Source organism: Eleutherodactylus coqui, chromosome 6 (assembly GCF_035609145.1).
Source record: "Eleutherodactylus coqui strain aEleCoq1 chromosome 6, aEleCoq1.hap1, whole genome shotgun sequence".
Classification (NCBI taxonomy): Eukaryota; Metazoa; Chordata; class Amphibia; order Anura; family Eleutherodactylidae; genus Eleutherodactylus; species Eleutherodactylus coqui.
Window position 1 is genome coordinate 44893633 of NC_089842.1, and position 27452 is coordinate 44921084.

At 47.1% G+C, this 27452-nt stretch overlaps 1 protein-coding gene across 2 annotated transcripts in view; it reads right to left on the reverse strand.

Moving 5' to 3' along the window:
• Positions 1 to 26304, reverse strand: part of LOC136632100 (membrane-spanning 4-domains subfamily A member 4A-like) — a 61730-nt gene extending 35426 nt beyond the window's left edge. The window contains exons 1-3 of one of the 2 annotated variants that reach the window (XM_066606723.1): positions 26111 to 26304; positions 6706 to 6862; positions 3891 to 4022 (exon numbers count right to left, since the gene is read on the reverse strand). In XM_066606723.1, coding sequence (XP_066462820.1) covers positions 3891 to 4022; positions 6706 to 6858 — 285 coding nt within the window. In that variant the 5' untranslated portion in view covers positions 6859 to 6862; positions 26111 to 26304. The remainder of the gene's footprint in view (positions 1 to 3890; positions 4023 to 6705; positions 6863 to 26110) is intronic. The other variant, XM_066606722.1, reaches the window with a different exon arrangement.
• Positions 26305 to 27452: the final 1148 nt, after the last annotated feature.

The window sequence follows — 27452 nt, forward strand, 5'->3', positions numbered from 1 at the left end:
TACTAGAAAGGAACAGATCCCAGAACAGCCACAACAGAACCTCTTGTCTCTCCCTGGAACAGAGCCGGGAGTTTAATTCTTTTCAGATCTGACCCCTTCCATATAAGAATGCAGACGGAGGCTAAGAATGATGAATATGTACACAGAACGGCCCTCATGAGTATCTCGGGAGAGATTAGAGAGTCCCTGGAGCTGGAGTTTACAGTAGAGAAAATTAGGAAATTAGTGAGGCTATTAAGGCCTCTCCGGCGGGGAAAGCCCACAGTCCAGACGGGTTCACCCCCCGTTTCTTTAAACAATTTGGGAGATCCTCACCCCGATTCAAAGGAGACCTTCAACCAAATATCACCTTCAGGTCCCTTTCCTCCTCAGTCACTCATGGCCCACATCACAGTGCTACCCAAGCCAGGGAAAGATCCAAGGGTATGTTCCAGTTACCAGGCTATTTCGCTCCTTAATCTTGATGTCAAGCTTTTTTCCAAAGTCCTGGCGGGCAGGCTGGCTCCCGTTCTGCCGGCTCATATACATAATGATCAAGTGAGATTCATAAAGGGACGGGAAGCTAGGAATAATACCAATAAGACCCTCCCACTCATTAGTCAGGCCTCACAGTTGCAGCAACCGTTTTGTCTTCTCTCGGTAGATGCAGAGAAGTCCTTCGATCGTGTTAGCTGAGCCTTTTTTTGCTCCTCGCTGACACACCTAGGCTTAGGGCCTCAGTTTCTGAGCTGGATTCTGGCGTTGCACCGGAGCCCATCGGCGCACATTCGGGTAAATGGCCTTCTATTGGACACGGTACCTATTAGAAACAGGACAAGACAGGGGTGCCCCTGCCCCCCCTCCCTCCCCTCTCCTGTATGCCATTGTTATGGAGCATTTGGCTGTTGCACTGAGGAACAACCCCGATGTGCAGGGCCTGCAGGTTGGGACCCAGGTCTGTAAGACAGCTTTATATGCCGCCGATCTTCTCAAGTTTATTTCTCAGCCACGCATCTCATTCCTGGCAATTTTGCAGGAGTTCTCCAATATTGGGCAACTGAGTAACTTCAAAGTTAATCTACACAAATCAGAGGCCATGAATGCATCTCTCTCACCCGGTGAGGTAGCCCACCTAGCAGATCAATTTGATTTCCGATGGCGTTCAACCTCCATACAATATCTAGGGGTTTATATAGCAGCAGATGTTTCCTCTCCATACCACCTTAAAGGGGTTGTCCCGCGCCGAAACGGGTTTTTTTCAACCCCCCCCCCCCCCGTTCGGCGCGAGACAACCCCGATGCAGGGGTTAAAAAAGATCACCGGAGAGTGCTTACCTGAATCCCCGCGCTCCGGTGACTTCTTACTTACCTGATGAAGATGGCCGCGGGGATCTTCTCACTCGGTGGACCGCAGGGCTTCTGTGCGGTCCATTGCCGATTCCAGCCTCCTGATTGGCTGGAATCGGCACATGACGGGGCGGAGCTACACGGAGCCCCATTGAGAACAGAAGAAGACCTGGACTGCGCAAGCGTGGCTAATTTGGCCATTAGACGGCGAAAATTAGTCGGCTCCATGGGAACAAGGACGCTAGCAACGAAGCAGGTAAGTGAAAAACTTCTGATAACTTCTGTATGGCTCATAATTAATGCACAATGTACATTACAAAGTGCATTAATATGGCCATACAGAAGTGTATAGACCCACTTGCTGCCACGGGACAACCCCTTTAATTACATTACTCTGCTAGAAAAAGTGAGAAAGGAGCTGAACGGATACGCTGTCAAACAGTTGAGTTGGTTCGGGTGAATAAACGTGCTTAAAATAGACGTGACCCCAAAATTTCTGTACCTTTTTCAGACCCTACCAATTAAATTGCTGGTGCATTACTTTAAGCTCATTCAACTAATGTTTCGCAGATTTGTGTGGGGAGGAAGAAATAACTGCACGTTACCAGACCATGTCCCGCACTAAATCCAGGGGAGGAGTAGGTCTACCAGACCTAAAAATGTAATTTTCCCCCGTGGTCCTCACCAGACTGGTGGATTGGCATCATCATGCAGCCTTGAAGCAGTGGGTGGGTCTAGAGTCAGCTTTGATCTGGCCCCACCTGCGACTATTGCCGTGGATCCCAGTGGAGGATAGACCGATAGCCTTGCCTCATACTCCAATTACCCAGAGTTGCTTAGACTGTGGTAGACATGATGATTAGTCAGCGTAAAATGTCTATTGATTTGTAATGAACTGGAAGTATTACGCAGCTGTAGTGATTTGACTTTATAGAGGGTAATGACTGTATAATTTCATTATGGTAGTTGCTGGACAATGGCATGGTGAAAGATGTGTGTTTTGTTACTTCAGCCTAATGTGTAGCTCTGCTGCATAAGGAAAGAGTTAAATCACAGTGCTATATGTATTGCTTGTGTTCATCTTGGATGTTTCCCCAGCCCTGCCCCCACACAGAAACTTCTTAAATAACGCAGAAACTACTTAAACAATGACTTGTCAGGTACACAGAAATTCCTAAAGCTAGACTGCATGCTGAGGGGACAAAGTCCACACTACACTGGACTTGAGGGAGGTGGGGGATTCTATATGACCTAGCGCATAAGAAAATGTATATCTTACTGATGTAATCTGTTGCACGCCCATAAAGGGCAGGTATCATGTGTTTCAATAAATCAGGGCTCTGGGGATTATAACTCAGAGAGAGCTGGTTGAGATTCAAGGCTGATGACTTGTGTCCGATTGGATTCTTTCATTATGTGTGCACACTATACAATTAGGAAGCTACAGAATACCCTGAAAACTGCTGGAGGAAAATATTATCCAGATCAAGACATGTGGGCCAGACTGACTACCAGGGACGATGTGACGATTCATAGAGGAGCATTGACCCCCATATTCCATAATCCAGCTTTCCCCCCAGGACAGGAGAGATTGAACTTCCTTGGCTGGCGGGTGGAGGAGGATACACGGTGCTGCCAAATCGTGCGTTCTGGGGGTTTTCCGTCATGTAATGAACCAAAGGCATCCCATCCGGAGCAGAGACTGTTGTGGATGGAGTATCTCCAGTTGTCTTCATTCTGGAAGACCTGTTTGGGATCGTGTCTTTTCAGGAATTCCTGTGAACTCATCAAGGAATTATTTTTGCGAGCTGGTCCCTCGGCTTGGGTCCTCTCTAACATATATAGAATCATTCTGATAAGGCTCTTGCAGGGCCTCCCACGGTATGTCGTTCGTTGGGAGAGGAATCTGGCCTTGGAGCTGCAGGACTCTGATTGGGAGAGGGCCTTCACGTTTGACACAAGTTACCCTTGGCCTTGCCGGCACAGGATAAAAATTTTAAGCTTCTTTCCAGGTGGTACAGATGCCCTGTCTTGATCCACCTCATATTTCCATCAGTTCCAGAGAAGTGTTGGAGGTGTGGGTCCGAAACTGGTACCATGCTGCATATCTGGTGGGATTGCCCACTCATCCAACTTTTTGGGAAGTATTTGGAGTATTTGAGCTGTATGAGGGAGTATCGCACGGCACGGTGGAGGCCACCCCACAACTGGCATTGCTGTCTATCATTCTTGGCCCTTTCGCTGCTATTAAAAAAGGTCTCTTAAGGCATTTACGTGCGTGCTTGCAGTGAGTGTAAGCCTGTCCTTCACTCTCCATATGAAAGTTAGTGACTGTACGCCTGTCCCTGACAGGTTAGTGACAGTGACTATGTTTACAATTGTGTTCTTAATTTTTGTTAATAATGGAAGCTACAATGACATGTCAGATCAGTCATATCATGGATACCACCAACACCCAACTAACCCCACTGACTCACAATAGGGTATGTTCAGTCCTGGAATGTTGTCTGTTGTTTTAATGGGAATAATAGAAACATTTTGTCCTGTTTACATACATGATCTTACCATAATTCCAGACCAAAAAGGGGCTCCAGTAACAACCAAAATGTCTGCAGGATAGCAAACTAATTGCTTGCATGCAACAGCTAAGACGATTCCGAAGAAAATGTTATTTATTCCATTAATCAGCTGGGTAACCTGTAACAGGTAAGAACAACGAATAGTAATTTCCTCAATTTCAATTCACCCTTTTAGTAAAAAAAAATGTTTTGTCTCAGCAGTGGCCACCAGAGGCACTATATTCTGGCTTACAAGGTGCATTCAAGTTCTAAGGTCTGCTAATTAAAAAAACAAAAACAAAAAACTATGTACCCCAGAAAGGTGAAAGTATTTTCACTTCTCCCATGTGAATTGTCACTATGCCTGACCGTCCATCATGCTTGAACTGTGAATAGCTGAGTTTTGACACTTTCCCCACTGTTATGTGTTGCAATTAGTGTTGAGTGAGCCAAAACAGTCCTACCCTGTTTTGGGTCCAACTTTGCTAAAAATTTGATTTGGCGCAAACCTGAACCTCGGGCAATTTGTCTTAGCCGATTATCTAAAACAGCATCTGCCATATGTCAAAAAGGAGGAGGAAGGATCATATGACATCAGGGTAGCCCATGCCTTGTAAACTGCACTCCCAGGCAATCAGGAGGCATTTTAGGGGTAAGATTTATGGTTAAGTTGGAATCAACCGTGTCCCGGGAAACGCTGCAGGGGATAGTAAGCTGTGTGCTTCATTGCTGACAGCCATATTATTAGCATGAAGCAATGAGATGACTACTAGATAGCCAAACTTTAAGACTCTCAGTATAAAACCAAACTGGGGGAATTAGTTCTGCCTTCCTAGAGAGAGGCAAAATTATCTTATTAATGAGAGAAGCTATGCAATCAGTTTGCAAACATGACTCGACCGCCTCTACCAAAACTACTGCTCCAGCACGTAGCAGCAGCCAGTTCCGTTTGCAGAAGATGATGGCTAGTGGCATCGTCATCCCTTACCGAGCAAAATTGTTTGCCAAAAGCTTGGAAAAGTGAAAATGAATCAAGCATGGATTGGTGAGGATTTTAAAACCTATGTGTCTGATGTCCTTGATTAGATCTGCAATTGCTGTAGTGGACTTGCTACTACCACCACCCTTGCTGCCAACTCGCTACTACCACCATCCCACCACACCTACAGCTGTCCACCATCACCAGGCCTACAGAACCACCGGTCACCTGTCTTGTCCATTGTTTAATACTGTGCTGCTGCTGATGCAGCTACTTCTACTCTCTACCGAGCAAGTAGCTGCATCAGCAGCAGCACAGTATTAAACAATGGACAAGACAGGTGACCGGTGGTTCTGTAGGCCTGGTGGTGGTGGACGGTTGCAGGTGTGGTGGGATGGTGGTAGTAGCGAGTCGACAGCAAGGGTGGTGGTAGTAGCAAGTCCACTACAGCAATTTCAAATCTAATCAAGGACATCAGACACATAGGTTTTAAAATCCTAACCAATCCATGCTTGATTCATTTTCACTTTTCCAAGCTTTTGGCAAACAATTTTGCTCGCGGAATAAGTTGGCGCTATACAAATAAAGATTATTATTATCTACCACCCCTGCTGCTGCTACTCCCAGGCCTACACAAGCATAGATCAACCAGATGATCCTAAGAAAAGGATAATTTTTTCAGCTTTTCATATTTGTAAAAAAGCCATTTCCCAGTTCAAAACTATTGCTCCTCCCAAAAACTGCAGATTTTTAGAACACTTGGAAAACTTTTTCCGTTACGACTAGAGATGAGCGAACATACTCGTTTAGGGCTATTTCGCAATTGATCATCGCTTTTTTCGAGTAACTGACTACTCGGGTGAAAACATTCGGGGGGCGCTGGGGGTGAGCGAGGGGTTGCAGAGGGGAGTGGGGGGGAGAAAGAGCTCCCCCCTGTTCCCCACTGCTACCCCCCGCTCCACCACGCCGCCCCCCACCCCCCGAATCTTTTTACCCGAGTAGGCAGTTACTCGAAAAAAGCGATGCTCAAATGCGAAATAGCCCTAAACGAGTATGTTCGCTCATCTCTAGTTACCACTGTTTATGTACAAGCACCAGCAAGCATCTGTCATCAAAAAGGCCTAATTTTTGGATGTTTTTAATTTTTAAAAAGCATTTTAAAAAATCCACTAGTGCAGTGTGTTTTTCAACAAGCTGTTAGTTACCACCAGGTACCATCCGTTTACCCATAGTCATATATGTTGCTGCAACTTTGACATTAACTTTGCCTTAAAAACAGCTCAAAACTACTTAGATACACTCATAGGTGATCTCAAAATGTTATATAGAGCTTTTATGACTCTTACACAGCATTATACACCAGTTGAGTGTTCTGGCCGCTACTAATTGTCCCGGCAGAAACTCGATTGATCACTCTAGCAAGCGTAGAGTCGTTAGAATACAGGTGGATCTGTACTCAGCTTTCCCCGGCTTCTGCACGCATGCAGAATGAAAGCTCAAATCACGGCCAGTCGCAAAAGTGGCAACCCTAGACTGGAGGGTCACTTTAAATCATAGCTGCTTGCTAATCACAAGTGAAAATGTTATGTTCAAATCAAATACATAGTAGTGCAGGTGCTTTTTTTGGTCTGTTTTTTTCGTTGCTCTAGGCGACTTGCGAAGGGATCGGAAAAGCCAACAACCCCCTCCTCTAGAGAAGTGTTTTTCAATGGAGCTTAGTCAAGTGGGATTTACCTCCTATATGTTCTGTTAAACACAGGTACAATATTGGCATTAGGTTGAGACTCCCACTAGTACAGCAGGCAATGTAAGTGAGCAACAAGTAAAAAATAAAAGCACTTACCCCAAGGACCTCAGGTTCTCCTTGAAAAAATTTTACAAGGGGCTTGGGCAATTCAGCTATCTTTTGTTCTTCATGATTTTCCATAGGCTGGTTATTTTGTGGATTGCCATGCTGCAGAATAACTACACTTGGTATACTTGCATTGGTGGACATGATTCTGCCAGCAAAAAGTAAACAAATGTCAGAAACAGGAAAGTTTCTATTTGCCTAAATGTTAAATTGACCAGTATTCACAAATTTTCCTGTTCACTTTGTTCTGCGGTGCTGCTCTGCATACTATTTGGAACAGGAAGTGGTAACCATATCCAGATTCCTCAGTAGAGCTAAAATGACAAACTTCTCCTTTTTATTTCAATGTCAGTGTCAGATTAGGAAACAACCACCAGAACATGTAATACATACATTTTGGGAGTGGTCTTCAGTTCCGAATCCTTATCTACAAAGGTCCATTTACACACAATAATTATCGCTCAAAATTAGTTCAAACGATGGCATATGAGTGATAAACTTTGCGTGTAAATGATGCCTTGTTCACTCTTCGGCAGAACGATGATTTTAAGGTAAGCTTAAAATCCATTTTTCAGCCGGAAAGAGATAACAGAGACCGCATGCTGTGTTCTGCAGGGGAGTCAGAGATTACAACGAATTCTGCCGACAGCCCATGTGAGAACAAAGGAGCTGTGTGCAGAGCTCAGATCACATGCTGTGCTCTGCACACAGCTCCTGGAGGCCATTTTACACGCAAATGAAGCTGATAAAGTGTTAATGGACATTAGTGTCTATTAACACTTTATGCAAAACTATCGCTAAAACTATCAATCTTTCAATCCTTTGCAAGATTGTCTTTGTGTATAAATGGGCCTTTAGTCAGAGTAGTGAGCAGATACAAAGAAAACCTCTCATTTAAGAGAACCGAGCATACCGTACATATCTATACATTACATGTACATCCCATTGATTTCAATGGGAACTATGTAATACATAATTTCTCCTGTGGTGGCACTGCAGGGAGTTAAGTATTTTCTGCCAGGTTCTTCATCTGATTGCTGGTGGTCTTGGTAGTTGAAATCCTTGGCAACAGTTTTTTTGGCTTTTTAACAAAAAGAGATTAAACAAAGTGGACAACCCCTTTAGATGCTCAGCAAATACAACAGATGCAGACAACTTGTTTAGGGTGTCTCAGGTAGATTTTTACAACTTTTTTATACTTAACCCCTTAAGGATCAGGCTGTTCTGTATTTTTTAAATTAGTATATGTACGCTAAAATAAAGTATGAGAATGGGTTCCTCATTTTTTTTGGAAGTTTTGACATATAAAATGTATAGTTTTATTTAACAGGGCGCATATGGGTAAAGTTTTGGTTGGCATCGGCTTTGGGTCATTTTCTTTTTTTTTTGTATATATTTTTTTAAAACTTATATTTATAACTATTTTTTTTACTATTTGTGTCCCCCATGACGTCATATAAGACCTCTAGGGGTCATTCACACTGTCTTTTTTTCCACACTTTTCCACTGTAGCTGGGGCATCCATAGGAATCTCAGTTACAGGGGAAAACATCCCCATGTAGTGACATCAGTCACTAACGGAGCTGATCAGGACCCTGGCTGATCAGGAGGCACCTCGTAGTCACGTGATCAGTGGGTCTCATAGTAAAATTAACACTTCCACTTTCACTTTTTAGTACATAGCACTCATTGAGTGTTATGTACCTGGGAAAGGGGAAGGCAGAAGTGGTTAAAAACCACTTCTCCCTTCTCTTCTGGGTCCTCTGCTGTGTCTGAAAGCTGAGGACCCAACCTACTCCTGCTTGATTGCATTTTTGTATTGTATTTTTCTAGTGGACATGAGGCCTTAATCCCGAGCCGTACATCTGCTATAAGCGGGGATTAAAGCCCAGGACCTAGCGCTGTATATTTAACAGTGGAATCTGCATCAGGTATGAATATATCTCTTTATTACACATCTCTATTAGAGATGAGCGAGCATACTCGTCGAAGCTTGATACTCGTTCAAGTATTAGGGTGTTCGAGATGCTCGTTACTCGAGACGAGCACCACGCGGTGCTCGACTCCATTACATTTCGTTCCCTGAGAAATTTGCACGCTTTTCTGGCCAATAGAAACACAGGGAAGGCATTACAACTTCCTCATGTGACATTCCAGCCCTATCCCACCCCCCTGCAGTGAGTGGCTAGGGAGATCAGATGACACCCGAGTATTTAAATCTGCCCCGCCTGCGGCTCGCCACAGATGCACAGAGAGATCAGGGAAAGTGCTGTCTTGCTGTAGCTGCTATAGGGAGAGTGTTAGGTGTTATATTCATCTTCAAGAACCCCAACGGTCCTTCTTAGGGCCACATCTGACCGTGTGCAGTACTGTTGAGGCTGCTTTTACCAGTGTTGCACAAATTTTTTTTTTTTGTATATCGGGCGTGCAGAGCATTGCGTCCTCAGTCTGCAGTAATTTTACAGAGTATATGGGCAGTACTGGTGAGGCAGGGAAAGAGGTATACTGGCTAAATAGGCAGTGGGCTTTTTCCCAAAAAGTGGAAAAATATACTATATTTGGGCTGCCTGTCACTGTCTTCAGTTTACTGCGTCTCTGCTGGGGATAGTAGTCGGTGATTAATACCCAGCCTTGCGCATAATTGTTTCCTGGCTCTGCTGTGCATTCTGTACGCGAAGTCAGCCTCCAACAGGGAAATGGAAATACAGTGTATATCGGAGGCAGTGTGGTTTTTCCCAAAAAGTTAAAAAATATACTATATTTGGCCTGCCTGTCACTGTCTTCAGTTTACTGCGTCTCTGCTGGGGGTAGTAGTCGGTGATTAATACCCAGCCTTGCGCATAATTGTTTCCTGGCTGTGCTGTGCATTCCGTACGCGAGGTCAGCCTCCAACAGGGAAATCGAAATACAGTGTATATTAGAGGCAGTGTGGTTTTTCCCAAAAAGTTAAAAAATATACTATATTTGGCCTGCCTGTCACTGTCTTCAGTTTACTGCGTCTCTGCTGGGGGGAGTAGTTGGTGATTAATACCCAGCCTTGCGCATAATTGTTTCCTGGCTCTGCTGTGCGTTCCGTACGCGAAGTCAGCCTCCAACCACAGGCCAATAAGTGGCACGTTTAATTACAGCGTTCTGTTTCTGCTCTACTCGTAATACACCATGCTGAGGGGTAGAGGTAGGCCTAGAGGACGTGGACGGGGGCGAGGACGCGGAGGCCCAAGTCAGGGTGTGGGCACAGGCCGAGCTCCTGATCCCGGTGTATCGCAGCCGACTGCTGCGGGATTAGGAGAGAGGCAAGTTTCTGGGGTCCCCAGATTCATCTCACAATTAATGGGTCCATGCGGTAGACCTTTATTAGAAAATGAGCAGTGTGAGCAGGTCCTGTCGTGGATGGCAGAAAGTGCATCCAGCAATCTATCGACCACACAGTCTTCTACGCCGTCCACAGCTGCAACTCTGAATCCTCTGGCTGCTGCTCCTCCTTCCTCCCAGCCTCGTCACTCCATGAAAATGACACATTCTGAGGAGCAGGCAGACTCCCAGAAACTGTTCTCGGGCCCCTGCCGAGATTGGGCAACAATGGTTCCTCTCCCACCAGAGGAGTTTATCGTGACCGATGCCCAACCTTTGGAAAGTTCCCGGGGTCCGGGGGATGAGGCTGGGGACTTCCGGCAACTGTCTTAAGAGCTTTCAGTGGGAGAGGAGGACGATGACGATGAGACACAGTTGTCTATCAGTGAGGTAGTAGTAAGGTCAGTAAGTCCGAGGGAAGAGCGCACAGAGGATTCGGAGGAAGAGCAGCTGGACGATGAGGTGACTGACCCCACCTGGTTTGCTAAGCCTACTGAGGACAGGTCTTCAGAGGGGGAGGCAAGTGCAGCAGCAGGGCAGGTTGGAAGAGGCAGTGTGGTGGCCAGGGGTAGAGGCAGGGCCAGAGCGAATAATCCACCAACTGTTTTCCAAAGCGCCCCCTCGTGCCATGCCACCCTGCAGAGGCCGAGGTGCTCAAAGGTGTGGCAGTTTTCACTGAGAGTGCAGACGACCGACGAACTGTGGTGTGCAAGGTTTGTCGCGCCAAGATCAGCCGGGGAACCAACACCACCAGCCTCACCACCACCAGCATGCGCAGGCATATGATGGCCAAGCACCCCACAAGGTGGGACGAAGGCCGTTCACCGCCTCCGGTTTGCACCACTGCCTCTCCCCCTGTGCCCCAACCTGCCACTGAGATCCAACCCCCCTCTCAGGACACAGGCAAGACCGTCTTCCGGCCTGCACCCACAGCCTCACCTCCGCTGTCCTCGGCCCCATCCAGCAATGTCTCTCAGCGCAGCGTCCAGCCGTCGCTAGCGCAATTGTTTGAGCGCAAGCGCAAGTACACCGCCACGCACCCGCGCGCTCAAGCGTTAAATGTGTACATAGCCAAATTGCTCAGCCTGGAGATGCTGCCGTATAGGCTTGTGGAAACGGAGGCTTTCAAAAACATGATGGCGGCGGCCCCGCGCTACTCGGTTCCCAGTCGCCACTACTTTTCCCGGTGTGCGGTCCCAGCCCTGCACGACCACGTCTCCCGCAACATTGTACGCGCCCTCACCAACGCGGTTACTGGCAAGGTCCACTTAACAACGGATACATGGACAAGCACAGGCGGGCAGGGCCACTATATCTCCCTGACGACACATTGGGTGAATTTAGTGGAGGCTGGGACCGAGTCAGAGCCTGGGACCGCTCACGTACTACCCACCCCCAGAATTGCGGGCCCCAGCTCGGTGCTGGTATCTGCGGCGGTGTATGCTTCCTCCGCTAAACCACCCTCTTCCTCCTCCTCCTCCTCTGCAACCTCTGTCTCGCAATCAAGATGTGTCAGCAGCAGCATGTCGCCAGCAGTCGGTGTCGTGCGGCGTGGCAGCACAGCGGTGGCCAAGCATCAGCAGGCCGTGCTGAAACTACTCAGCTTAGGAGAGAAGAGGCACACGGCCCACGAACTGCTGCAGGGTCTGACAGAGCAGACCAACCGCTGGCTTTCGCCGCTGAGCCTCCAACCGGGCATGGTCGTGTGTGACAACGGCCGTAACCTGGTGGCGGCTCTGCAGCTCGGCAGCCTCACGCACGTGCCATGCCTGGCCCACGTCTTTAATTTGGTGGTTCAGCGCTTTCTGAAAAGCTACCCACGCTTGTCAGACCTGCTCGGAAAGGTGCGCCGGGTCAGCGCACATTTCCGCTAGTCCAACACGGACGCTACCACCCTGCGGACCCTGCAACATCGGTTTAATCTGCCAGTGCACCGACTGCTGTGCGACGTGCCCACACAGTGGAACTCTACGCTCCACATGTTGGCCAGGCTGTATGAGCAGCGTAGAGCTATAGTGGAATACCAACTCCAACATGGGCGGCGTAGTGGGAGTCAGCCTTCTTAATTCTTTACAGAAGAGTGGGCCTGGTTGGCAGACATCTGCCAGGTCCTTGGAAACTTTGAGGAGTCTACCCAGATGGTGAGCGGCGATGCTGCAATCATTAGCGTCACCATTCGTCTGCTATGCCTCTTGAGAAGTTCCCTGCAAAGCATAAAGGCAGACGCTTTGCGCTCGGAAACGGAGGTGGGGGAAGACAGTATGTCGCTGGATAGTCAGAGCACCCTCCTGTCTATATCTCAGCGCGTTGAGGAGGAGGAGGAGGTGGAGGAGTATGAGGAGGAGGGGGAAACGACAGCTTGGCCCACTGCTGAGGGTACCCATGCTGCTTGCCTGTCATCCTTTCAGCGTGTATGGCCTGAGGAGGAGGAGGAGGATCCTGAAAGTGATCTTCCTAGTGAGGACAGCCATGTGTTGCGTACAGGTACCCTGGCACACATGGCTGACTTCATGTTAGGATGCCTTTCTCGTGACCCTCGCATTACACGCATTCTGGCCACTACGCATACTAGAACATGTAGGGAATATCAGACGCCACAAAATCACACCAGTGGCATCCCACATGTGGGAAGTGCATGGTGGGGACATCACACAAATACGATTCCAGGGAATTGAAACGATCCGACCGGATGGTCGCAGAGGTGACTTAGACAAATTGTTACTACAGAAAGAACCCATCCCTCTTGAGCTAAATGAGAGTATATCCTTCAACAGCTTCGTCTGACATCTGTCTGAAATCTATGCGTATTGGGACATGTATTTTACTGGAATTATAGCCCCAGTTGTCATTTGCCTGAACTTATGCATTTATGCTTGGGTGTTCCATCAGAAGACTCGTAATCATTGCGCCAGTACAACTACTGCGTTTACCATCAATTATTTTGCATCATAAAATCTTATGAACATCTAAACATGCATATAAGTCTTATATGAGCAGTTTTGGACGCCATACACCATCCCTTTAATAGGTTGACGAGTATGAACACAATAAATCCTTCTCAGGAATTACGTGCTTTACCTCTTTTTTATAGAGGTACATACCACCATGATGAAAATACAATTGCTTGGGAGCATGGAATGTGCACAATTATATACAAGTACATTACTATAATGGCATGTACATATGAGGCATCTTATATAAGTGGCCCCTTAGTGATATTGAAGCAATATTATCATGCGAATTGGTATTTATTCCTTTTGAAAAGGGACTATACGATAAGAGTCAAATACGAGATCCATCTAGGTTAATCAACATAGCATAATGGAAGAAAGAAGTAGGAGGATTATGATTAATGAAACAGCTGCGGGCTCATGCAATATGAATCTGAACTAGCTCATTGATTTCTACCTTCTCCAAGGCTTCCAACTGATTTAATACCATGGAATGCTTAAATGGAGCCTTAAATGATATTAAAGAGTTAAATCAGAGATGGTTGAGCGATTATGCGATCATGCGATGTAGATTTACATGGGCCTGCTTTATTCCGCCCCTTGTAATAGATTAAAACTGTTCCTCTAGCATTGGATGCCGGGGGGGGGGGGGGGGGGGGGCGGAACGTATTGTGCTGATGAGGCGGCCGCATCACTAGATGATGTATGCGATCACATGACATGAGCTTTGACACTCAGCCAGCACCCCTCCAAACCACGCCCCGTGATGATGTCACGACGTGATGATGTCACAACCCTTCACTAAGCTGAGAATTTGCCTGATCGCAGAAAAACCCTATTTAGTGGGAGCTATACTATTGATAGCTTTTGAGTATATCAAAACTCACCTACTAAAGGATCTAATAGACAGCGATGTATTACCTGGGGAACTTTTTTTAGTGCGCAGACTATCTGGGTATTGACCAAGACATCACTCTAAGTGATAACTGGGCACTGTTCCTCTAGGAAATATTATTAGGCTATCAAGTACTGCATATTAGCTTAGGAGGAATTACTGCAGCGATCATTCCTCATAGTGGGGTGCTAATTCAATACAGTACCTTACCTATACTTACTCATTGCCTCTAATGGATTATGGTCCTAATCTATAAACAATTTTCTATACTCAGTTGATGACTGATAACTTTACTCCAGGGAATCATCCCAGGAGATACTTGAGCCCCTGAGGAGCCCACGCAGTGGGCGAAACGCGTAGGGAAATTACAAGGTCTATTCTGTACATAAAAACATCTCGTGTCTATTATACATTGGGCTATATGAGTTGCATGTAGATTCCGGCTGATTACGACATCATGTTCAGGTTCGGAAAAAATGCATAGGTTTTTTGGAACATTAAAACCAAGAAACCCCCCCAAAAAAGAGCTATCTTTTGGACGTTAAAGACATAATAAAGAAAATGTCCAAGATCGATACTGATTTTGAAGTGTTACTGTATGATACAATTTCACATTCCCTACCGGATAGTGGATTTTTTTTTTGTTTGTGTGTCCATAAGGTTTTTAAGCAATATTTATTAAAAGTTAATTTTTATGAATTTATATTTTTGGGTCCTAAAAGTGAGCCTGGGTGTACACACTGCTCGACCCACGGTATAAGGAGAACCTTTCCACTCTCATACCCGAAGAGGAAAGGGGTACGAGAGTGATGCTATACCACAGGACCCTGGCGGACAAACTGATGGTAAAATTCCCATCCGACAGCGCTAGTGGCAGAAGGCGCAGTTCCGAGGGCCAGGTAGCAGGGGAGGCGCGGAGATCAGGCAGCATGTACAGCGCAGGAAGAGGAACATTCTCCAAGGCCTTTGACAGCTTTATGGCTCCCCAGCAAGACTGTGTCACCGCTCCCCAGTCAAGGCTGAGTCGGCGGGAGCACTGTAAAAGGATGGTGAGGGAGTACATAGCCGATCGCACGACCGTCCTCCGTGACGCCTCTGCCCCCTACAACTACTGGGTGTCAAAGCTGGACACGTGGCCTGAACTAGCGCTGTATGCCCTGGAGGTGCTTGCTTGTCCTGCGGCTAGCGTCTTGTCAGAGAGTGTGTTTAGTGTGGCTGGGGAAATCATCACAGATAAGCGTACCCGCCTGTCAACCGACAGTGCCGACAGGCTTACACTCATCAAGATGAACAAAGCCTGGATTTCCCTAGACTTCTCTTCTCCACCAGCAGACAGCAGCGATACCTAAACAATACGTAGGCTGCACCCGCGGATGGAAGCATCGTTCTCTATCACCATAAAAAACGGGGACCTTCTAGCTTCATCAATCTGTATATTATATTCATCCTCCTCCTCCTGAAACCTCACGTAATCACGCCGAACAGTTAATTTTTCTTAGGCCCACAAGGCTCAGTCATATTACTTTTGTAAACAATGTTTTTACGTTTCAATTCTCATTAAAGCGTTGAAACTTGCACCTGAACCAATTTTTATTTTAACTGGGCTGCCTCCAGGCCTAGTTACAAATTAGCCACAGTAACCAAAGCGATTAATGGGTTTCACCTGCCCTCTTGGTTGGGCATGGGCAATTTTTCTGAGGTACATTAGTACTGTTGGTACACCAATTTTTTTGGGCCCTCGCCTACAGTGTAATCCTTGTAATTTTTATGGGCTTCGCCTGCACTCATGGTACAGCAAGGTGTGTGGGGTTGGCCTACACTTTTGCTACATAAATGTAACTGGGGCCTTGTCTATACTGCAACTACTGATATGTGAAAGAGACTGTTATCTCCCTAAACTGCTGCAACGGGAATGTTACTGTGGCCTGTCTTGACTGCTACTACTACTGAAATGGAACTAATACTGTGCTCCCCTTATACTGCTGCTTCGGAATTGTTACTGGGGCCTGTCTTGAGTGCTACTATTACTGAAATGGAACTAAGACTGCGCTCCCCCTATACTGCTGCTTCGGAATTGTTACTGGGGCCTGTCTTGAGTGCTACTATTACTGAAATGGAACTAAGACTGCGCTCCCCCTATACTGCTGCTTCGGAATTGTTACTGGGGCCTGCCTTGAGTGCTACTATTACTGAAATGGAACTAAGACTGCGCTCCCCCTATACTGCTGCTTCAGAATTGTTACTGGGGCCTGTCTTTAGTGCTACTATTACTGAAATGGAACTAAGACTGCGCTCCCCCTATACTGCTGCTTCGGAATTGTTATTGGGGCCTGTCTTGAGTGCTACTATTACTGAAATGGAACTAAGACTGCGCTCCCCCTATACTGCTGCTTCAGAATTGTTACTGGGGCCTGTCTTGAGTGCTACTATTACTGAAATGGAAGTAAGACTGCTCCCCCTATACTGCTGCTTCGCAATTGTTACTGGGGCCTGTCTGGACTGCCACTACTACTGAAATGGAAGTAATACTGTGCTCCCCCTACAATGCTGCTAGTGATATGTTACTGGGGCCTGTCCCTAATGCTACCGCTGAAATGTTACTAATTCTGGGCTCTGCCTATACCGCTGCTAATGCTATGTCACTGGGGTGTGGAAACGGAGGCTTCCCAAAGACATGATGGCGGCAAGGCCATTTCCCACCAACGCGGTTACTGTTAAGGTGCATATAACCACGGACACGTGGACAGGACACGTAGTGCCTCAAAAACATCCCCCTCCTCCTCCAACAATGAAAACATTCTTGGCAAATACCTTTCGCATTGGTCCATCTGGTGGCAGTCCAAGAATTTCACCTTTAACGACACAACAAGAGAGCCCCCCCCCCGCCACGGCCCACTTAATCCTGGCCACATTCCGAAAACCAACTAAATAAAACCGCGCTACTAGGTCCGCAGTCGCCACCACATTCCCACCAACGCGGTTACTGTTAAGATACATATTACCAGTCTGACTGGGGCATGCACTGTGGGCCGAAGCCCACCTGTATTGTATCTGACGTTAGCTCTGCTGAGCAGGGCTCTGCAATGGGATACATTTATGTACCGCCGATGGGTTCCAGGGAGCCACCCATGCTGTGGGTCCACATGGACTTCACATTAGGGATTTGTACCTGCCAGTGTCTATGTATAAAAAACCCCAGTCAGATTGGGGCATGCAGTGTGGGCCGAAGCCCACCTGCATTTAATCTGACGTTACCTCAGCTGTGCTGGGCACTGCAATGGGATTTGTTTATGTACCGCCGGTGGGTTCCAGGGAGCCACCCATGCTGTGGGTGCACACGGAATTCCCATTGCGGAGTTGTACCTGCCTGTGACTCTTTATAAAAAACCCCAGTCTGACTGGGACATGCAGTGTGGGCCGAAGCCCACCTGCATTTTATCTGACGTTAGCTCTGCTGTCCAGGGCACTGCAATGGGATTTATTTATGTACCGCCGGTGGGTTCCAGGGAGCCACCCCTGTTGTGGGTCCACAGGGACTTCACATAGGGGAGTTTTACCTGCCTGTGTCTACCTATAAAAACCCCAGTCTGACTGGGGCATGCAGTGTGGGCCGAAGCCCAGCTGTATTTAATGTGACGTTAGCTCAGCTGTGCAGGGCACTGCAATGGGATTTATTTATGTACCGCCGGTGGCTTCCTGGAACCCACCCATTCTGTGGGTGCACACGGAATTCCCATTGCGGAGTTGTACATGCCTGTGACCACTTATAGAAAACCTCAGTCTGACTGGGGCATGCAGTGTGGGCCAAAGCCCACCTGTATTTAATATGACGTTAGCTCTACTATCCGGGGCACTGCATTGGGACAAACTACAGGAGCAATACAGCGCTAATGAGACGTGCACAGCTACGCTAGCATTGGAGTCCGCTGTAGGCCCACGATTGCTGAGGGTTTGTGCAGAGGCTTATGTCCTTGGTGCAGTGAAAGTCCGCTTCCAGCCTAGGATTGCTGAATCTGTGGGCTGAGGCCTATGTCGTGGGCGCGTTGCAAGTCTGCCATGTTTGGCTGCTCAGATCAATTTTTGGTTCATGTCTTGGGTTTCCTAGGACCCACCTATACTGTTGGTGCAAACTTAGTTCCCATCGCGGTGTTTGACCTGTCTGGCACAAAGACACTGCCTGACTTGGGTAGGGGGCAGAGCGCTGACGGCTTTCCCCTTGCAGTGTCGATTGAGCTATGCGACACCTTGACAGAATGAATACTGTGTGGCACATGGATTCCCCATTGCTATGCCCACGTTTGCACCTCCTGATGGAGGTGGCACAGGATTGGATTTCTCATTGCTTCTGTACAGCATTGTGGGCTATCGCCCCGCCTCTTTTAAAGAGGGTCGCTGCCTAGCCCTGCCAACCCTCTGCAGTGTGTGCCTCCGGTTCCTCCTCATGGCAGACGCACTTATAAATAGACATGAGGGTGGTGTGGCTATGAGGCCAGCGTGTGGCATGAGGGCAGCTGAAGGCTGCGCAGGGACACTTTGGTGTGCGCTGTGGACACTGGGTCATGCGGGTGGGTTGGGCAGCATGTAACCCAGGAGAAGTGGCAGCGGAGTGTCATGCAGGCAGTGATTGTGCTTTGTTGGAGGTAGTGTGGTGCTTAGCTAAGGTATGCCTTGCTAATGAGGGGTTTTCAGAAGTAAAAATTGTTGGGGGGGGCACTCTTGCCACTATTGTGGCTTAATAGTGGGACCTGGGAACTTGAGATGCATCCCAGCATGTAGCCCCTCGCCTGCCCTATCCGTTTCTGTGTCATTCCCATCACTTTCTTGAATTTCCCAGATTTTCACAAATGAAAACCTTAGCGAGCATCGGCGATATACAAAAATGCTCGAGTCGCCCATTGACTTCAATGGGGTTCGTTACTCCAAATGAACCCTCGAGCATCGCGGAAAGTTCGACTCGAGTAACGAGCACCCGAGCATTTTGGTGCTCGCTCATCTCTAATCTCTATCTTTTCTAAATATTTGGCATACAATTAAGAGAAAAGATAAGTACACCCTCTTTGAATTCTATGGTTTTATGTATCAGGACATAATAAAAAAACATCTGGTACTAACAAAGTATTAAAATTAGGTAAATACAACCTTTGATTAAAAACAACACATGACAAGTTACACGGTGTAATTATATATTTGACGAAAATTAGGCCAACATGCAGAAGCAGTGTGTGAAAAATTAACTATACCCATAAATCAACAGCTTGCAGAACCAGTTTTAGCAGCAATAATTTGAAGTAATCATTTTCTGTATGGTTTTATCAGTCTCTCACATTGTTCTGGAGGAATTTTGGTCCACTCTTCTTTACAACTTAGTTTCAGTTCATTGAGATTTGTTGGGATTCATTTCTGCACAGCTCTAGTAACATCCTATCACATCATTTCAATTGGGTTGAGGTCTGGACTTTGACAGGGCCATTATAACACCTTGATTCCTTTCTTGTTCAGAAATTATTATGTAGATTTGTTGGTGTGCTTGGGCTCATTGTCCTATTAGGTTCCATGTTTTGTACAAAATGTCAACTAATACCTGATATTTATATTCAGCTTATCATCTGTTACTAGTGTTTGCATTGTGGTTGCTGTATGCTGTGCATTCTGGCTCCGTGTATCCTGTTGTTCAGTCCCTGTCATGTGGCATGTGAATTCATCCTGTTCTGGTGCGTGGCTCCTAGGATCAGCTAGGGCCCAGATCCGTAGACCGCTGGGCCGCCATTTATTGGGGTGAATCCCCTGCTTAGGTAGGGCCATGCCATCCTCCTGTGTAGAACAGGGTCAGTTTGCTTGAAACCCATATGACACTGGTGCAACCTGTGTGCGTGCATCCATCACAGTCCTCTTTTGGGACGATCGTGTGGGCCCCGTGTTTGGTTTGCCCACACGATCGTAACATAATGCACCCTCTTTTGTAAGTGGGGGGCATTATGTTGTATTTTTGATATCTTGGTATGTTCGTATGTTACGCAACATCTATGTTATGTTCTTGTTATGTTGTATGTTACGCAGCATCTAAGTTGGTATATGCTAGTTATGTTATCCTGCTATGTTAGTATGCATATGTTTGTTATTTTGTGAGTCTTGGTGTATGCCTGTACTCCGTCTGTCTGTTTAATCCACCCATCCATTGGTTGTGGACGACAAATTCCTGTTCTTGTATGTCTATCCGTCTGTTGGTGGGCGGACACCTGATCTGTATCCTGACCCCTAGTTCGTTGGTAGGGGGATATAGGGCCTTGTCTGTCTGAGCCACCCGTCCATTGGTTGTGGACGCCTGATTCCTGTTCCTGTATAGCTACCCATCTGTTGGTGGGCGGACACCCGATCAGATATCCTGTCCCCTTATCCATTGGTAGGCGGATGTTAGGGCTTGTTTGGTCAGTCTCCCTGTCTTAGTTTCAGCTCTGTCTGTTTCCTGTCCTGTGTTATGCAGTCTGTGTTCCTGTCCCGGTGTCCATACTGCGGCGTGTTGTGCTCTGCGGACAATAATTTGCTATAGATCCCTGTGCGGTATGTACCTGTGCCATGTTTTCCCCACTGGACTAGTACACTTTTTCTTGCAGGCTACTGTGACTGAGGCTGGCTGTGTAAGGCACAGTGGGCCTTGTTTTAGGTGCACTATTTCTTACTCTCTCCCATTTTGCAATTTTTGCCTTGGTGTCAGATCCTTTATAGGTAAATCCTGTACACGTGCGCAGTTTGGAAGAGTTATATAATTTTGTTGGTATGTTTAAAGGGTCTGGAGGCCCTTTTTTCAAAGGGGAGGTACTGTTACGTGTGCTGCTGGGATTTGTAGTTCTAAGCTTCCTAGCAGCACAGCCCTCACAGGGTTAATTGATTGAGCTGGCTGGGTGTGGTACTTCCTGCTAGCCAATCTCCTGGATCTGTGCTCACATATAAACCCAGCTCCTGGTCAGTCTTTGGCTGTGTCCCAGGGTGAGCAGTCATGTTACTTCTGTGTTCCGTAACTTAACAGGTATGTGTAATTTGTTTCCACTTTGAACTGTGTTTCCAAGTAGGTCTGGTTGTGTCTCTCTGCTTCCCCTAGATGGTTTGGGCACTTGTAGTCCTGGTCCTGTAGTCCTGCAGCACATGCAGCTCCCCTTTTCTTCCCCATTTACAGGTGCGGCCTCCAAACGTCTTATGTCTTACTCTGTGCGTCAGATGGTGGATCCCTGACACAGTTCCCTATGTCAGCTTGTGTGGCTGACTGTCTATATCCTCTGTATGAGGGCACATGGACTTGCTGTGAGTTTCATCTGTGTGCATGTGAGTTCTGGGTGGAATTCATGTGGTTTCCACTATATGGTGTAGTCTTCTGTTAGCCTGTGCCTGTAAGTAGGTATCCTGTGCTCTGTCCTGTTTCAATTGCAGCTGGCTGTGTGATCGGTGCTCTGTCCTGTTCCTATTGCAGCTGGCTGTGTGATCTGTGCTGTGCCCTGTTCCTGTTGCAGCTGGCTGTGTGATCTGTGCTGTGCCCTGTTCCTGTTGCAGCTGGCTGTGTGATCTATGTTCCGTCCTGTTCCTGTTGCAGCTGGCTGTGTGATCTGTGCTCCGTCCTGTTCCTGTTGCAGCTGGCTGTGTGATTTGTGCTCTGTCCTGTTCCCGTTGCAGCTGGCTGTGTGATTTGTGCTCTGTCCTGTTGCAGCTGGCTGTGTGATTTGTGCTCTGTCCTGTTGCAGCTGGCTGTGGGATCTGTGCTCTGTCCTGTTGCAGCTGGCTGTGTGATCTGTGCTCTGTCCTGTTGCAGCTTGCTGTGTGATCTGTGCTCTGTCCTGTTGCAGCTGGCTGTGTGATCCGTGCTCTGTCCTGTTGCAGCTGGCTGTGTGATCTGTGCTCTGTCCTGTTGCAGCTGGCTGTGTGATCTGTGCTCTGTCCTGTTGCAGCTGGCTGTGTGATCTGTGCTCTGTCCTGTTCCTGTTGCAGCTGGCTGTGTGATCTGTGCTCTGTCCTGTTCCTGTTGCAGCTGGCTGTGTGAACTGTGCTCTGTTCTGTTCCTGTTGCGGCTGGCTGTGTGAACTGTGCTCTGTCCTGTTCCTGTTGCGGCTGGCTGTGTGAACTGTGCTCTGTCCTGTTTCTGTTGCGGCTGGCTGTGTGAACTGTGCTCTGTCCTGTTCCTGTTGCGGCGTGCTGTGTGAACTGTGCTCTGTCCTGTTCCTGTTGCGGCGTCCTGTGTGAACTGTGCTCTGTCCTGTTCCTGTTGCGGCGTGCTGTGTGAACTGTGCTCTGTCCTGTTCCTGTTGCGGCATGCTGTGTGAACTGTGCTCTGTCCTGTTCCTGTTGCGGCGTGCTGTGTGAACTGTGCTCTGTCCTGTTCCTGTTGCGGCGTGCTGTGTGAACTGTGCTCTGTCCTGTTCCTGTTGCGGCGTGCTGTGTGAACTGTGCTCTGTCCTGTTCCTGTTGCGGCGTGCTGTGTGAACTGTGCTCTGTCCTGTTCCTGTTGCGGTGTGCTGTGTGAACTGTGCTCTGTCCTGTTCCTGTTGCGGCGTGCTGTGTGAACTGTGCTCTGTCCTGTTCCTGTTGCGGCGTGCTGTGTGAACTGTGCTCTGTCCTGTTCCTGTTGCGGCGTGCTGTGTGAACTGTGCTCTGTCCTGTTCCTGTTGCGGCTGGCTGTGTGATCTGTGCTCTGTCCTGTTCCTGTTGCGGCTGGCTGTGTGATCTGTGCTCTGTCCTGTTCCTGTTGCGGCTGGCTGTGTGATCTGTGCTCTGTCCTGTTCCTGTTGCGGCTGGCTGTGTGATCTGTGCTCTGTCCTGTTCCTGTTGCGGCTGGCTGTGTGATCTGTGCTCTGTCCTGTTCCTGTTGCGGCTGGCTGTGTGATCTGTGCTCTGTCCTGTTCCTGTTGCGGCTGGCTGTGTGATCTGTGCTCTGTCCTGTTCCTGTTGCGGCTGGCTGTGTGATCTGTGCTCTGTCCTGTTCCTGTTGCGGCTGGCTGTCTGAACTGTGTCCGGTTCTGCTGGACTCCTGGTTAGTGCAGGGACTAGCAGTATAACCAGAAGCCGTGAAGTTGGCCCGCTAGCTTCTATGTTTTGTACAAAATGTCAACCTGATACCTGATATTTATATTCAGCTTATCTGTTACTAGTGTTTGCATTGTGGCTGCTGTATTCTGTGTATTTTGGCTCTGTGTATCCTAATGTTCAGTCCCTGTCATGCGGCATGTGAATGCATCCCGTTCTGGTGCGTGGCTCCTAGGATCAGCTACGCCCCATGTCCGAAGACCACTGGCCTGCCCTTTATTGAGGCGAATCCCCCATTTAGGTAGGGCCATGCCATCCTCCTGTGTATAACAGTGTCAGTTTGCTTGAAACCCATGTGACCCTGGTGCAACCTGTGTGCGTGCATCCATTACCTCTTTGGGTACGATCGTGTGGGCCCTGTGCTTGGTTTGCCCACACTATCGTAACACTTATTGCATGACCCAGTTTCAGTCAAGCCTTTTATTTTGGAAAGGTGCTCTCACATTTGACTCTAGAATACTTTGGCATACAGAGGAGCTCAAAGTTGACTCGATGACGGCAAGTTGCCCTGGTCCTGTGGCTGCAAAACAGGCCCAAATCCTCACCCTTCCACTACTGTGTTTGACAGTAGGTATGGCGTGACTGTAATAATATATTGTGTTTTGTTTTACCCCATTTGTGGTGCTGGTCATTATGTCCAAAAATCTCCAGTTTGGTCTCGTCTGCCCATATTTTTTTCAGTAAGAGCCTTGCTTCTGGCAACCCATCCAAACAAGCCATACTTGTTTAGTCTTCCTCTGATTGTACTGTCATGAACTTGAACCTTTAACATGCTAACTGAGGCCCTTAGAGTCTGAGATTCTGGAGTTTTTTTGCAATTTCTCTGAGCATTGCAGGGACTAACCTTAGGATGAATTTGCTGGGGTGTTCACTCCTGGGAATATTGTCAACTGTCTTCAATGTTTTCCACTTGTGAAAAATCTTTTTAACTGTAGATTGATCAACTCCAAATTGTATGGAAATGGACTTATAACTTCCCCAGACTGATGGGCAACAATAGCTTCTCTAAAATTAATGTCTTTTCTCCTTTGCATTGTGTTAATATGCACCTGAATGCTCCAGACCAGCAAACTGCCAACATTTCTGCTTTTATAGAGGTATTCAGAGTAGCTGATCAATTAATCAAGGTCTATTGATTAACAGAACCTGGCTGCTGCTTACCCTCTTAATTCCCATTAAAAGGGTAAGCAGTAAGGGTATATTTCATTTTCACACACTGTTCTGCATTTTGGCCTAGTTTTTGTTAACTCTTGACATGGTGTAATTTGTCATGTGCTGTTGTTCATCTGAGGTTGTATTTACCTAATTTTTAAGACCTTCTAAAGACCAGGTGATTTTTTAAATTATGTTCTGATGCGTAAAACCATAGAATTCAATGAGAATGTACTTAGTTCTAGTCATGACTGTATCTATAGAGGGTGCAGACGTTTTCAGACACACCAAGACCATGGGGCATGGGGGCCCCAAAAAGTCCACCTGCTCCATGTAAAAAAAGTCTTACAACTGATACCCTTGCATAGATGGCTTGTATCTCCTATTACACTATTAATAGTGCAGGACACTCACTTTGACAAAACTGCTCTGAACCTACCTGTGGAACTCCAATTTTGCAGACAACTGGTGGGCAGCAGAGCAGAGTAGAGGACGCTGTGAAATTAAAGTTTGGTTGCTGGGATTGGAGGGGTTTTGTTTTAAAGTGACTGCCCAGTGCTACTCATAGCTTAATGGTGGATACAAGCTTCCCCTTAAAAAAAATTCAGAATGCAGGGAATGGGGGAAGCACAATTGTTTATCCCCATATCGACCTGAGTAAAGGGCCAGTTATATGAGCACCTATCTCGATGAGCGGCCCATGTTTAACACTGATAGCAGCCCATGTAAAAGGGTCCTTAAGGGTACTTTCATACAGGATGGAATATTTCAAAGGATGCTGCGGAATATTCCGCCATGCAGAAAAATGCGCAGCAAGATACGCATATCTAACATCTTTTTTGTTTTATTTTCTAAAAACATGCGTATAAGGGCGGATCCAGAGGAATGGCTTTTTTTTCTTCCCTCTCGGGCTTTTCAAACTCCGTGTCACAGCGCAGGAGTTTGGAAAAAAAATGTAGGAAGATGCAACATGCTCTATTTTCGGGTGCAGTAGTGCACCAAAGGCCTCCGTCTGCACAAAACGGCATAATTTCACAGGGCTAAACAATACCACCTGGGCATACTAGGTCAGTTGGCTTGCCTACCGAGTCAGCTGACCTGCAAACTAAACAATGGTGCTGCTGGGACCACGCCGATGTGAGCGGTCTCGGGAGCGCAATAAAGTACAGTAAAAAGTGCCAATCCGAGCGCTATTGCCCGTTATCTTGCACCCTGCATAGCACATATACGCCTTGCGATAGCGAGCGTATATGCACTTACGCCCATATGAGACCACCCTTAGCCTTAAAAAACATTGAAAATACATTCGTGGGAATGAGCCCTTAGGGCTTCTGCAGACAGGCGTATTTGCACAAAATGCAGAGAAGAGAACCCACTGATTTCAATGGGTTCTCTTTCCGTGCATTTTTGCACACGGATTCTGCATGTGTGAAAATATGCGCAACATGCTCTATTTTTGTCCACCACCCAATCCTCATGAAATCACCCACTGAATTGCGCGATTTCACTGGGAAATCAATAACACTAGGTACTAATTAATGATAAATCATGTTGCGGGTATGTCCCGCGCTAATGTGAGCGGTCATGGCAGCACAAAAGACTACAGTAAATTGCGCTAGTACATGCGTGACAGCACTCCCTTTACTGCGCAATTACATCACGCGATTGCGAGCGTATCTATGCCTACGTTTATCTGCAGTAGCCCTTGAAGAGATTATAGAATGCAGGTTTACTTGCGGTCCTGTGTAATACGTAACAACACATAACATCATGATCAGCTTTGGCAAAACACGGACTGCATTCTGATGCATCCAATAAACGCAGCTCTGTACTTTTATATGAATTTTTTACACTTCCATAACATAAATCAGTCGACTCTCCTCCCAGGACTCCAAGGGTTAAAACATCCTATAAAGTGCTAACATTTCCCCCCTCTACCATAACCTCCCTGACATGTAGGTCTGCCCACTGTACACGGTACCTGATCTTGTAGTTCCTCCAGAGTTCTGAAGCCCAGACCTCACTGTGATAATTCCTGTCTGACTTGTGGTCATGTGACTCTTCCCCCAGAAAGGAATCCGTGACGTTTCTCTGAGGGACGAGAAATAGTTGTTTGTTATTTAAATCCTCTTGGATCCATTTATTTCCATGTTCAGTGAATGTTCATTTCCAAGAGGAAACATCCAGACCCCGATCCAGCATCTGTCGTGCTCAAAAAGGCAAAATCATGGCAGATTGTTGAAAAGAAACTATTTCTGCTCTTTCTTTAAAGAGATATATCACAATTTTTTTGTATTAGTTAAAACCAGATAGAGAACCATGGATCCCACAACGCCAACACAGGTTTGAGTCGGAAATCTGGTATGCACATAACCACGACTTGAAGCACCTGGTCTGTAGTTGGTAATGATATTCCTGTAATCTAACACAGCTGGAAAAACCACGTGAGCTACATAGTTTGATTTTCTTATGAATAGCTGATAATTTGATATTCAGTTCCCTCTCCCATGACTGGATGTAAGCAGGTGTGATAAATTTACGTTTGCATTGTGCAATGTTCCTGCTAAAGCTCCATTTTAGACAGAGGGTGCGTTGAGGGAAATGCATCTACAAAAATGTCAAATACTTTGGACAGATCTATGAATTGAAGGGGATGAAGAGGCAGGAGCGATAGTTGAGAGGTGAAAATTTCGACTAATTGTGAGTCCTGCAAAGAGCGGTGCATCAAAATGTCTGACATTTTTATCTTGTTGAAGCGGTGCCAAAAGCTGCTTTGTATGAGTGTCCAGTGGCACTCATGGTGTAAGGACCTCATGTTATAACCCGAGCGGACAGTTAGCATAGTCAAGAAAGGCCAGGGGTTGACAACGCGTAAGTATCTGTTGCAGTACTAGGGAGCAGGCAGGAAGCATAGTCAGGATGTAGCCAAGGGTCGGTAACAGGAAGTATCTGTTGCAGTACCAGGGAGTAAACAGGAAGCATAGTCAGGGTGTAGCCAAGGGTCGGTAAGGGGAAGTATCTGTTGCAGTACCAGGGAGTAGGCAGGAAGCATAGTCAGGATGTAGCCAATGGTCGGTAACGGGTAAGTATCTGTTGCAGTACCAGGGAGCAGGCAGGATGTGTAGTCAGGATGTAGCCAAGGGTCAGTCAGTAATAGGTAACAGCAATTACCCGTTACTAAACTAGGCAGCAAGCACAATAATCACGTAAAGAGGAAGAGGAAGGGCCAGGCTTTTATAACATGTCCAATCAGGAGCAGGGCCGAGCTAAGACAGGGAATAGATTACAGGAGCTAGGAATAAGGCTAAGGTCATGCAGTGGAG